Source organism: Mytilus trossulus, chromosome 7, assembly GCF_036588685.1.
Source record: "Mytilus trossulus isolate FHL-02 chromosome 7, PNRI_Mtr1.1.1.hap1, whole genome shotgun sequence".
Taxonomy (NCBI): domain Eukaryota; kingdom Metazoa; phylum Mollusca; class Bivalvia; order Mytilida; family Mytilidae; genus Mytilus; species Mytilus trossulus.
Window position 1 is genome coordinate 47,515,489 of NC_086379.1, and position 13,633 is coordinate 47,529,121.

General features: G+C 30.6%; 1 protein-coding gene across 1 annotated transcript in view; it reads left to right on the forward strand.

The window, feature by feature from the left end:
- The first annotated feature begins 4,269 nt into the window (after positions 1–4,269).
- LOC134726461 (antiviral innate immune response receptor RIG-I-like) overlaps positions 4,270–13,633 on the forward strand; it is a 48,937-nt gene continuing 39,573 nt past the window's right edge. Inside the window, exons 1-6 of the mRNA XM_063590867.1 lie at positions 4,270–4,412; positions 5,477–6,204; positions 6,527–6,611; positions 10,858–10,944; positions 11,489–11,557; positions 13,107–13,415. Coding sequence (XP_063446937.1) covers positions 5,494–6,204; positions 6,527–6,611; positions 10,858–10,944; positions 11,489–11,557; positions 13,107–13,415 — 1,261 coding nt within the window. The 5' untranslated portion in view covers positions 4,270–4,412; positions 5,477–5,493. The remainder of the gene's footprint in view (positions 4,413–5,476; positions 6,205–6,526; positions 6,612–10,857; positions 10,945–11,488; positions 11,558–13,106; positions 13,416–13,633) is intronic.

The window sequence follows — 13,633 nt, forward strand, 5'->3', positions numbered from 1 at the left end:
GAAAAAGACAAACAGAAAAACAATAGTACACATGACACAACATAGAAAACTAAAGAATAAACAACACGAACCCCACCAAAAACTAGGAGTGATCTCAGGTGCTCCGGAAGGGTAAGCAGATCCTGCTCCACATGCGGCACCCGTCGTGTTGCTTATGTGATTACAAATCCGATAAAATTCGATTTACACGGCCCAGATCATGTGTAACTTTCCAACAATCTATGGCTTCCATGAAATGTTTCTTAAAATAATCGTTGGTAAATTTCGTGCAAGCGAAGATATTCCATCTATCTATTTCTAGGTCCAATGCATCACATACCATTGAAAAGTTTTCATTGACATAGAGCGAGTTTAGTGAGAAGCAATATATATGGTTAGAATGGTTTGATTTTAAAATGCAGTTTTCATCTTCTTTGTTCTTAAATGCTCTTAGGAAAATTGTAAACTCTTGGGAGGCAAACTTGCGGAACTTGAAACATCGGAGGAAAACGAGTTCATTAAAAATGAATTGAGAACCAGAAATACTGGAGATGAACTAATATTATATACACATGTAAGTACTTGCATCTTCAATCATGTAAAAGATTTTCAATTTTTTACTCTGTTTTGGTTTATTTTGAAAGAAGTGAATACATGTAGCAGATATTTTAAAACTCATTACTATCAACAACTAAATTTCAAATTTCAAAAATGCAGTTATAAATAAATCATTAGAGACGTTGTTGACCTGACAAGCACATGAACATTTCCGTAACAGCTTATTACTACTATCAATACGGCATCAAGTACCCCTTTTCTATGTTCTATTTCTTTCTTTTTTCTACTCTGTATGAAATATATTATGATGTGTCAATAACTATCCTGTTCTTTGCAATCTTTCGTTTATAACGTTATCATTGTCTTGACATTCTTAGTAGCATAGTGAATTCCATTGTCGGATACCTGTGTCAATTCACGTGCACACTGACTACATTACTGTTGTATTTGAATCTTTCGGCCAATGAAATGAGACGTTACAAGTTGTTTTTATGATACGCCAGAATGTAATCAATGAACTATCAAACGCTAAACTTCACTGCATATCACTGTATATAAGTACATTTGAACAATCCCATTCCCTTTTCTTGCATGTGACCTACCGTATTAGACTATTTTCAGGACTTTAATAACAAGAGCAACACGACGGATGTCACATGTGGAACAGGATCTTAAAACATCCGGAACACCTTAGATTACGTCCAGTTTTTGATGGGGTTCGTGTTGCTAAGTCTTTAGTTTTCTATGTTGTTTCGTGTGTACTATTATATTACTAAATTTGGTACATACATTAGTAAAGTTTTGTGTGTTTAAGTGATAGGAGAAATATATCTAGGGGACACTCGAAACTGACAGGGAAACTCGCAAACCTATTAAAAAACAACCACGAGAAACCACTCAGAAAATCGAACTTTCACATGCCAATGCATTCAAAAATATTTTACGCAACATGAACCTGGGTGAGTAGTCTCGAATGTCACCAAAGTGAAAGTAGATTAAATTAGTAAGTATACAAAGTCCAATGAATTAAAACGATATAATACACAAACAATAATTGGAAACATAAAAGATCAATAAAAAATCCCTATTTTCTTCGATAACATCGGTAAAAAAAATTTGAATATTCAGTAAAATTGGTAACTACCTTGGGGAAAGATTTTCTAACTTTTTCTATACGGGGAAAACACTTTTTATAATTGGAAATTATTTTAAAACAGATAACGAAAGTATCACACATCTTTGAAACAGTAGTTGTTATGGAACACAGTTTTGATGCGTTTAAAAAGCATAATGTACTGAATAACACAGCATATATTCCAATGAGAGATGAATTTATCATACTAAGAATGCACGATTACAAAGAACAGAAAAAAATCATTACCAATATGATTATGAATATAGTAAAATGGATTGTTTTGACTACCTATTATCGTCAGCCAGTATAATCATAATATATCTACTATAAAGGGGTACTAGCTACGAGATATAGAAACAATCTAAGGTAAGATGGTTTTGTTAAATTAAAAATGAAAAAGAAATAGTGAAATAATAATTCGCTCTGAACAGCCAAAAATTTTTGTCAAATTAAGCGAAGAAGCATTGATATTTTCTAATTCACTTGCAAGTGAATCTGTCAACCCCTAGCTACAGATTGGCATCGCATGCATTGTACGTTTATTTTTAAAGAAAAAGAATGTGAACAATAAAAGTGAAAAAATACACCATTTGATTACGTATTCGATCCATATAAAATCATTCTTATACGGTTAAAAACAATGAGAATCATAAATGTTAAATCTATAAAAAAAAAATCAACCAGAGCTTAAAGAATCCAATTGCACGTGTTGGTTTAATCTATTCATATGTTTATTTATGTTTACATCGCTTTTATAGTCATCTGAGGTCAAATCGATAGTTAATTAGATGGCGTCTGGACTCAAATTCACGCCAAACGAACCTACATATTATTTACCCCATGCTCTGTAAACTGTTTTTTTTAGACTTTTGGTAGTTTATATAAATGTTTTACATTGATATAAATCAAATATGAGAATTTGAGTCAAATCAGTGACCATGAATTTGACAGCTGGTGCCCCCTTAAGCGCAAACGCAGTAAAACACATAAACAACAGCTGTTCCGCGCTACGATCAACCTATCTATACTGCCACATATTCTCATTTTTGACATCAAAATTCCCATTATAGAAAGGCCAAGATTCAGATACAAAACATTTATCTCTATTTTACAGCAAAATAAACAAATAAGTGTATTTCAATTTTTTTCATGTTAAAATGTCATAAAACGAAAATTTCGAGAAATGATGTTATTGTCTTGACGTGGCAACAAAACAAGGTGACATCAGAAATATGTTTCCGTAAACGTAAACAATGAAATGTAAATACCAGGTGTTTTAAAGCTACTTGTACGTCTAAGGACGAATAAAATTGCACTGACAGAAAGTATAAATTTTAAAGTGAAATATGCGATTAAAAAATGATATCATTGAAATATATTATATATACATATTACTAATATTATCAAAACGGGATAAATCGGAACAGCCAAAACAGTATCGTATGTATAGGGCTTCACGATTAACAAAATTACCGAATTTGTCCGTTTTACTTCCAATCATTTGATAATATATGCAAAACGGGTTCTGGTGGTTAATTAAATCTATGGATAGATCTTTGTATTCGAAAAAAAAGGTTGCAGCTGCAATTAAACTTATAGTAAATCATATATTACATTAATAAGTGACTTATCAATTTTGTACTTACTTTCTTTTCCTCTTTTGAAAATTATACATCCAACAACAGAAATATAGGATACAAGAATTTATAATGTCGAGCATGTGACCTGAAAAATAACTAACCGACACATTACAATATTATTCAGGTGTTAAAAGTACAATTCTAAATGTCAATTTTAAGTAAAGATACATATAATGTGTAGATTGAAGTCTGTATTTTGATGTATTTCTATCTAATTATAGATTATCGTTTATTATCTCAACGAGATTTATTTTCTCGCTTGAGCTGGTACAGCGAAAGTGAAAAAAAGCAATCGAGTTGAGATGACGAATGATAATCTGTTTATCGCTATTTAACCTATGAAGACGTTGTCAATTTCAATGTCAATTTCGTAAGCATCGCCACGTGGCTTCCTTAGTTTCTAGCGATAATTTTTCCATCTCAAGCGAGAAGCATGATATGAAAATTATCACAAAAAAAGATCAAAGGAAAAATTCACAAAATAGCGATAATGTAGAATATTATGAATCTTGTGTACGCAAACTCTATCTGTGTATGAACAAGAATAAATAACGTATGAGCAAAAAATATGAAATATATATTTTTTTTATAATAGAGTCCACCGTTTATACCTGAACGATGCATCCTTGTAAACACAGGACCCCTTGTGTATACTTTCCCTTGGTTAAACAAGGTAAATTATATTCAGATAATTTTTAACAAATGTTTTTCAAGTCTCAAAAAAGGAAGATGGCGTTCATAACGTAAGTATGGTATTATGTAAGGTTATGGAAATTTTGACCTGATCAAATAATTTCCTAGAAATTTAATAACATCTGATACAGTATTCAAATTCAATCCCGTGTCGTTCATCTATGTATCTGCTTCAGGTCTTCCGTTTTGCGCATATCGTATTCTAGAATGAACAGTCTCGTTTTATTATTAAATCTGAAAATTGTATTTGCCGATATTTCCTAATACAATGGAAATCAAGGCCGTGGTCTACTTGGATCAAATATCCGTATTTGAAGACGCTTTGTATAATTTGATTAAAACATAATGTGATATCAATGATGATGGACATTTGTGTTATATAAACGTAGAACAGTATTTCAAAAAAGGTAAGACTTTCATTTACAATATTAAAATTGTTACTGACGAAAGAGTATACATTGATCCAATAAATACATTTTATCAAGATTGTTTCTATTTAGACTGTTTTGCTCATTCATTTTTTTCATATATGTATATTGATAAATGAAGCGTGTATAACATGAAAAACTTATAATGTTTAAAAGATTTAGGGTATCATGATAATAAGTCATTCTTTTCAATTAACAAGGAAGTTAATAATGATGATACGCTACCGACTTATAGTTTTCCAATGTCAAGGAGACCGTGACATACTTTACTAAAAGTCGGCATTTGAATGTCCTAAAATAACTTTGGATTCTAAATATATATATTTGACGGCATAGTTGTTTTAAAATGGGTCTTACAGGTTATGCATCCACAAATTCGACGAGAAAATGTTATTAACGTACGCAGTTAAGTAAAAATTCTAGTGAACATACTTCTAATTATTCACACTTAAAAATATGTGAATACATTGTTCGGCTCTGAATAATATCATGTTTAAAAATCCGCCAGGTTGAGTCATGCTGCCAAATCAAATTAATATATTTTCAATAGTGCATAACTGTTTGATTCACGAATTTAAACAAAATGTATTTTTTTCATCCTTTAATTGTACATGTTTTGAATAAATAAACCGATTAATTTCTGACAACGAACAAAACTAACAGATTGATTATGTGTGAGAATAGAGATACAATGTATGTATAAGAAAGGCGTTATTCTAATAATAAAACATGTATAAAACTTAAAGATAACATCGTTTTACTTAGACATTATGTATAACAATATTAATGATATCTTCCACAGACAAATACAATCTTTCTGAAGTTTTTTCTTTGATAACTTCAAAAACGTTTATAAGATACAAAAGATAGAATTAAATTTGATTCTATTTGGAATTACACACTTATGAATGCTATGCCTTTTTACAAATTTGAATCGAAAATACATGGGTGGAAAAAAATGTTTTGAAACTTAATGAACAATGTAAAGTGTATACTGAACTAATTATGACGTTTATCTAAAACACTACTTCTCTCGTATTTAGATTACTATCAACTAACAATGGAGGCAATTGTATCTGACAAACAGTGTGGGTACTACGTTAAACTTGTCATCTTTATCCTTGAACTTGGTATGAAAGTTTTACATACGTACTTTGAGCAGAATATTCTGAATGCAAAAGACCATTTGGAATTATATATGTTCTTAGAAGGAAACAAACATAATCTTTTTCACGAATGCTATCCTAGAGTAAAGTGTTGTAAATGTTCTCAAAATTGTCGTGCTCCGCCTTCTAAAAAAGGAGGTTTACATAAAGACCAGTTTATGTTATTATTTGAATGTGGACCTCTCATTGAAATCGACCATTATAAAACAGGAAACCACAATGAGATTACAAAGGAGTGTCTTTGTAGAATTATGGCAAAAAAATCTAATGATGTCGACTGTATGGACATTACTCTTATGTATGCAATTATTCAATCATGTTGTTTCAAAAACAGTACAGTCATACACGGAAATCCAAGATGCATTGAGGTCATCAAAAAAACGAGAAACTTTTTGGCACATGTACCAAACGCATGTATTTCGAAAACAGAGTTTGACACCAGGTTTGCTGAGACTGAGCAAGCTATTTTAGAAATAGGTAGCTCATTGGGAAAATATTTTGCTAAAGAGAACAAAAAGGAAGTAGATTCTTTCAAAGCTAATGAATTATCGATAGAAGTAATAAAAAGAATAATCAAAACCAATGTTGATGAAACTATAACGAAGGTAGGATGAGTATATTTTATCATACATATATACACAAATGCCTCTCGACTGTTTCATTGTGTGCTGAACAATTTTCTCCAAAAAAATGAATAGTGTCCTGCAGCTCACGGATTGGTGTTGTTTTAATCTCAATTTTTAAAGATTTTGTTTTCAAAACATTCATTTAATTTAAGATTTGAAGAAACAAAACTAGTTTAAAGGCAATACAGACGAATGTTATCCCAATTAGTTGATAAAAACTATTAGAATAAAAAAAAAACACATGCATTTTTCATACCCTGAATTACTTATTGAACAAAATCTAAATATTTTATTAATGTAGAAACTTCGAACTATAATTGAAGACGAGAGGAAATACATAGTACAGATAAAGGATGAGATCATTGACCATCTTAAACAATATAAAGGTAGTTTAAACCGAAAGCTATTGTTTCTTATATTTTAAATATAAGTTATTGCTTCATGCACAAATCAAGATGAAATTACTTGGCCTCACAGGTATATGTTATGTTCACTTGAAAATTAAAAAAAACAACAGTTAAGGTAATTATACATGTATACAGATAATTGTGCAATATATAAATAAGAACATAAAAGAAACTTTCTCTGTGTTTTTTTCATCTTTATCTAAAGGAGTAGATCCATTGTTTTTTTGCCTCAAATTTTCGAAAGATTTTGACAACTTTTTAAACACTTGATTGTCTATTTCATTTAATTTAGTTAGTTTATGTGAAAGATTTAAACTAATTTAGTCATTAAAAACAATCCGATTCAAGCTCAGGTATGAAAAATCTACCAAATGGGTCAATTTTTTTTTTTATTAATTCTCCATAGGCGACAATGGTAACGTTTTCTTCCATTGCTCAGTCCATATCGTTTACTTATACATGTATGATGGCTCATGTCGAAGCTGATACATTTATACATGTCTGGTTAAATTTTCGGGGTGGCAAGTGAGATTACGTTTTTCGCAAATTGCCGGACCCCGGAAGATGGTGAAAAAATGTCACTCTCCATATGAAATAATCCCAAAATTTTGATCATAAAAATCAATAAAAAAATTGTCCTTTCTAATAATTTATTTCAGGTCAAATCTACATATTTCTTTTCTCATCACATCAGCTCTATAAAACAGTTCTTATTGTTCATTGGTGTCCATTTTTAAAATCACAGCATCCACAATTGAATGGCGGACTAATATTGTTTTTTAATTACGTCATCTGAGTTCCTCATCTGAAGGTCTATTAGGGATTCGACCCAAATATGCCGAGCAATGTCTCTTTTTAGATGTTTTTTTTTGGTCAAAATTGAAAGTGGTTGCTTCCGTGTTCATCCCCAACCTTTATATATGTTATGTATTATAATCAAATACAACTAAGACTTCAATATTAAGGATCAACCCGGATGTGGTAACTTTCATTTAACACGGAAACCATCTAAAATTTAACTAAAATGCTAGAATTGTGATGATTTCAGTAATTTAGCATGACTTAATGGTGCTAGTACCCGATATATGTGCATTGTATTATCAAAACCGAACATATTTATGTAGCAGAAGCATTCTACTGTCCAATAAATAAGTAAAAGTTTACAGTTTTACGATTTTGCAAAACTGCTATATTTTGGGTCCAAACAGGGGTCTTACGGAATCTAAATGTACTCATTTATGTCAATTTCACTTTGGATATAAAGGCAACAGTTGTATACCGCTGTTCAAAGGTCATTAATCGATTCAGAGAAAACAAATCGGGGTTACAAACTCAAACTGGGGGTAACATATCAACCATAAGAGGGGAAAACAGAACACAGAAGTACACCAAAAAATCAATAACAATTCAACATGCATATATACAGCCCATAACAGAGAAATAAATGAATTGATGCTTCTTTACCGTAAAAATTAGCTACTTTATCGACAAATGGAATTGATTAGTCACCGAACTATTAGCACTTTAACGTTAAAAAGATTGACAATGCGGACAAACTTTCATTTGTCGATAATCAAGTTTAAACCGATAATATTGAAAATAATTCTAATAATATTAAACAAAACATGACCATGCACCATTTCGATTGGGCGAAAGGTAGTCATTTCTTCAAAGTCAGAACAGAAAAAAAAGATTTATGGAAGGACGTCTTGAAACTATCATTTCCAAATACAATTTTATCCAAAACTAATAGAAATATACTGGTAAACAATTAAAAAGGTGTTTGATAGGAATGAAGTCCTTTTTTTCGGACTATAATGTGTACCGTTTGTGTGATGGATTTGAAATTACAGAATTCAATCAATAACTTTGACTGAATGTTTTCTCATATGTATACACAAAAGGGAGGACTGGTATTTGTACTTCTGTTAGAATATGTCTTCGTCCGTTTCACATGTCAAACTTTTTTCTAGAACAGTTTAAACGGGAAAATTTTGTTGAGAATTTTTTTTTAATATGACAAAATAACGAGCAAAACTATTTCTTGCAATGACACGCACAGAGAATATTTTTTTCTAATAAAAATCAGTAAAAAAAAAATGTCTCCAAAATATACCATGGCCAGGACCTGACAGTGTACAAATGAAAATCGTCCGGAAAACTGCGCTTGCTGTCATTTTGAGGGATCATGCAACATTTCACCTAATACCTATAAACAACATAGGTTCTCAATTACTAAAAAAAGATCTAAAAGATAATTTCAAATCAGAGTAAACATATTAACTTCCTTATATACAGTCGAATTTGTCTAAATGTTACACAATGCTGGTTCTTAAAACGTTTGTATCAGGGAAAACATTTTTCTTTGACTTTTAAAACATGTAGGGGAAACGGATTTCCTAACTATTTACATAAAATATTCCGTATTTCTGATTTTTTGTTCGATAACGTAAATCAGACGACTTTTATTTTATGACTACGTGAACTTGTGCCATTTATTTTTGAGTGAACGGAGGCACTTATACATAACCTTTTAGTTCTATTTGGAAACAAAAACAAATTCCCAATATATAAATATACATGTATGAATATACAAGTTTTATATGTCGTGTACATTATTGGATTTTGTAGATTTATCTACCGCACAGAAAAAGTATCATGGATTTCGAGGCTTTCATATTCAAGCTTTTGAATTCTACCCTTGTTGAAAACCTGTGGAGACCTCTACAGTTCCTGAACATGCTAAGACTTAAGTCATATCTTTTCATTTTCATATTTTGTCCCTGTTTGTCTCTGTTTTCTTGATTGTTGGAACGATTAGTGGTATCTAACAATATTTACGAAAACTTTCTGAGAATTATGAATATTTCTTCTCTGTCAGATATGGATCATTACCAATGATAAAATGAAATGCCGTACATCACATCTTATAGAGGTTTAAATTTCAAATATTCGTCAATAACTTAAGATATAGAGCAATTTTGTCTTCAACATTTCAAATGTTAAAGGTTACATTTGTATTTTTTACTTCGATTTGAAGGAAATTTATTTCAGTTTTTTCTTTGACAAAGTACAAGCATGTCGGTATTGCAGCAATGTATGATTGACATTATCCCTGGGACATAATAAACAGATATGTATGAAAAAGAAAAGATATGGGGTATTCTGTATCAGACGATTCGCAAGAAAAAGCCATTGTTTATTACAGAACACACATTCTAGATTATGCATTTTTGTTTCCGTCAGTTCGAAAGTATTTGATCATTTCAACTCCTTTGTATTTCATAATATGTGTCATGAACAAAGACATATGTTCGATTGAATATTGATTTCCTCGTAACAAATGATAGAAATTTCGGAGATCCGGCCCGTATTTGATCCTTTGCCGTTAAAATGAAAATGCCAATGACAGAGGTTGATTATAAAAAAAAATGTTTTACTGTGATAAAAAAACTTCGACTTAAACAATGAAAACTAACACGTTGGACATGAAGAAATATTTTTTGGATGAAGAAAATTAAATTATGTCACTTATGAAATAAGTCTGTCGATAACGTAACTTATTCTGACGATAAAGAAACGCGAATTCGATCACTTCTCTGTTACGGGCTGTATATAGAAAGAATTATTATATAACAAATGCTATATTTCTAACGTGGTACATTTTAAGATAAAAAAAATTGTAGTTTGAACTCATACTTTGTGCAATAGGTCTACTATATCTGTTGTATGGAATGATTGTAAGGTATATATGTCTAGCGGGAAGATGTCTTTTGGTCTTGACCTGATTTTCACGGTTCAGTAGTTAAGTTTTTGAGTTTTGATTCTTTTATCTAAAACTATATTCCATAAGACAACTATATTTGTTGCATGGAAGAATTGTTAGCTGTACATGTCTGCCTGGCACTGTTCATCTGACCTTGACCTCATTTCATGGTTCATTGGTCATTGTTTAGTTATATTGGTTGATGTTAAGTTTATGCGAGTTGTAATAAAGCTTTATATCTAGGACTATCAACACAATATCAATGATTAGTAAAGAAGGCGAGACAATTCAGCGTGATCATTCTTGCTGGACGTAAAACATATCAGGTGCAGTATTTGGAACAATTAATGTTTTATTAAGTTATGAAATAAATCCATGATTTTTCTTGTGCCATTACAGGTTTTTTTTTCAAATTTTATTTTGTTATTCAGTTCTTTTTTCATATTTCTTATCAATTAGATGAACTATCAATCGATTTTAAAAAACTTAGATTGGAAGTGAGGCAGTATGCTTCCTGTTCTACAGAGGAGAGATTTCACAACTCAGGTAAACTAATTTTTCTTGATTATTTTTCTAATATCGTTCCATTTCTTATGCAACTTTTACAATTAGATGGAATTCACATGGAATTCACAATAATAATGTTATTTCGCTTTCTTAAAAAAAACGTCTGCGACTGAAGTTATATATAGTTATCAAAAGTACCAGGATTATAATTTTATACGCCAGACGCGCGTTTCGTCTACATAAGACTCATCAGTGACGCTCAGATCAAAATAGTTTGAAAGCCAAACAAATATATATCACATGTCATATTATTGTTATGCAACAAAATGCAGTAAAAGCTTCATATATTCAATTATCTCAACGTCATAATATTTAGATGCATAGCATCATTTTTGACATATTTCAACTTAGATTACAAATAATTAGCAATGTTATATGAAAATTAAAGATTTTTTATCTATCTTAAAGTTATAATTAAATACTGATGTTCAAATCAATCTCATGAAAACAACTGATGTTATTAAAAAAAAATGCTGGACTCTTATATTTTTAAATATTTTAAATATTGGTTTATATTTATTAGCTGGTTCAGTTTCCAAAATGAATGTTGCAGCTGGCGGTCCTGCCACACAAATTATGGAAAAGGATAACAGTAAGTTTTGCTATTGATATTCAACTATATGTCAATAGAGGACATTTCTGTACTTTTAGTTATACGATTTATCTCACGTCTATTGCTTGAGCAGACCAAACGTTGGAACTGCATACATGTAGTCTTTAATCGGGCTATAAACAAGTTGACATAATATCCGTGCTTAACTATGTTGTTAGATTAATCGACTAAATACATAACAATTATACCTATAAAAATCTATAAACAAATATAAATTCACAAATCGTTTGACTTGTTTTATTTGTGAATGCTAATAAGACGTAAATGCAATAAATACAGAAAAAGTGTTGTTGCTCAATAAACCATTTTGATATTTTAAAAAAAATCTTAATGAATGGAAGTGACACTGGCTACGAGATATTACAATATAATAAAAAAAAATATTTGTTTTGTTTCATCATTTATCAAAATGAAAAAGTGAAATAATTTTCGCTTTAAGGAACCAGTATTTTTCAATTGTATTAAATAAAGCGATGGAACATCGAATATTAATTTGGCACGTTCAACCTCATTGAATCTGTTTTTATGTGACATTAAACTAAACCCTTAGCAACAGATGGATTATGCATGTCATATGCGTGTTGAGATATTTAAAGAAGTATAAATCCACAAAAACTCATTAGTATACAGGTGAGATGATGATAATGATATATATGTAACCTTAAATATAAAATTAAATAAACCTAGAAAATTTCAATTGCACGAGTGGACTATATTTATAGGTATGTGTCTGATGAATATATGACCTTCGACAGTTTTCGGAGGACGACTCGATTGATATTTAGATGTAATTTAGACTAAATTTCAGACCTTTGTAATTCGGATATAAGTTTTAGTTATTTATAAATTAAATACGGGATATTGATATAAATCGGTAAACATGACTTTGGTCGATGCCTCTGCTGGTGGACGTTTCGTCCCCGAGGGTATCAACAGCCTATTAGTCAGCACTTCGGTGTTGACATGAATATCAATTATGTGGTAATTTTTATAAATTTCCTGTCTACAAAACTTTGAATTTTTCAAAAAACCACGGATTTTTTTTTAATCCCAGGCATTAATTACCTTAGACGTATTTGGCACAATTTTTTGGAATTTTGGATCCTCAATGCTCTTCAACTTTGTATTTGTTTGGTTTATAACTATTTTGATTTAAGCGTTGCTGATGAGTCATATGTAGACGAAACGCGCGTCTGGCGTACACCATTATAATCCTGGTACCTTTGATAACTATTTGACGTCTAAATCTTCTATTGAATCTGCTATTGAAACAGATTTAAAAGAACTCAATGACTTTTTTGTGGTGTATAGCAGAGTTTTCATTTTCCCTGCTTGTCAATAGACTTGCTTTTTAAAAAAAAAAAATTTTTGATTTTTTTCTATACGTATTAAGAGAAATGTATTTGCACTTTATTTTAAAATTTCATACAGTTAATGTTATCATATATTTATTGATGTTATAATACATGATTCACGATAAGAGTGGTGTTTGCCAAAAATATAGATGTATTAAACCGGTTTGCTGTAGGTGTGCAGAAAGTTCGTGTGGAATGGAGACTGGAAACCCCAAACACATGGAATTTACCACAAATAAAAGAAACGTTAGAGAAATTTTCTTCACTGTTACGACAATGGTTCGAAATAGAATTTGTTTATGTCGGATCCTTAGTACTATCAACATTAGTCAACAAAAACGTTTTAGATAATCCAGATCAAATGCGAACATCGATACAGTTATTTTTGGAAAAGGTTGTTGAACTTTGCAATATCAATACAGATGTACCTACGGTCGTCAAAATAGATTTGATTATAAAGCCTGATGAATTAGTTTACAGAGGTAAGATACCTTTAAAAAAAAACAGCCTTGTTTATCTACACATTCATGATATGTAAATAGGAAACCCAGGAGCATGTAAAGAATAATTGGTTAAGTAAAAGATTAACACATTGCAGTATGAATGCATGCAATATGCGGATGATTGAATATAATCTTTATCTAGTTTACATGAGTATTTTGAAAATTCTGTATTGCAGATGATGTTTTGCTGAAGTTTT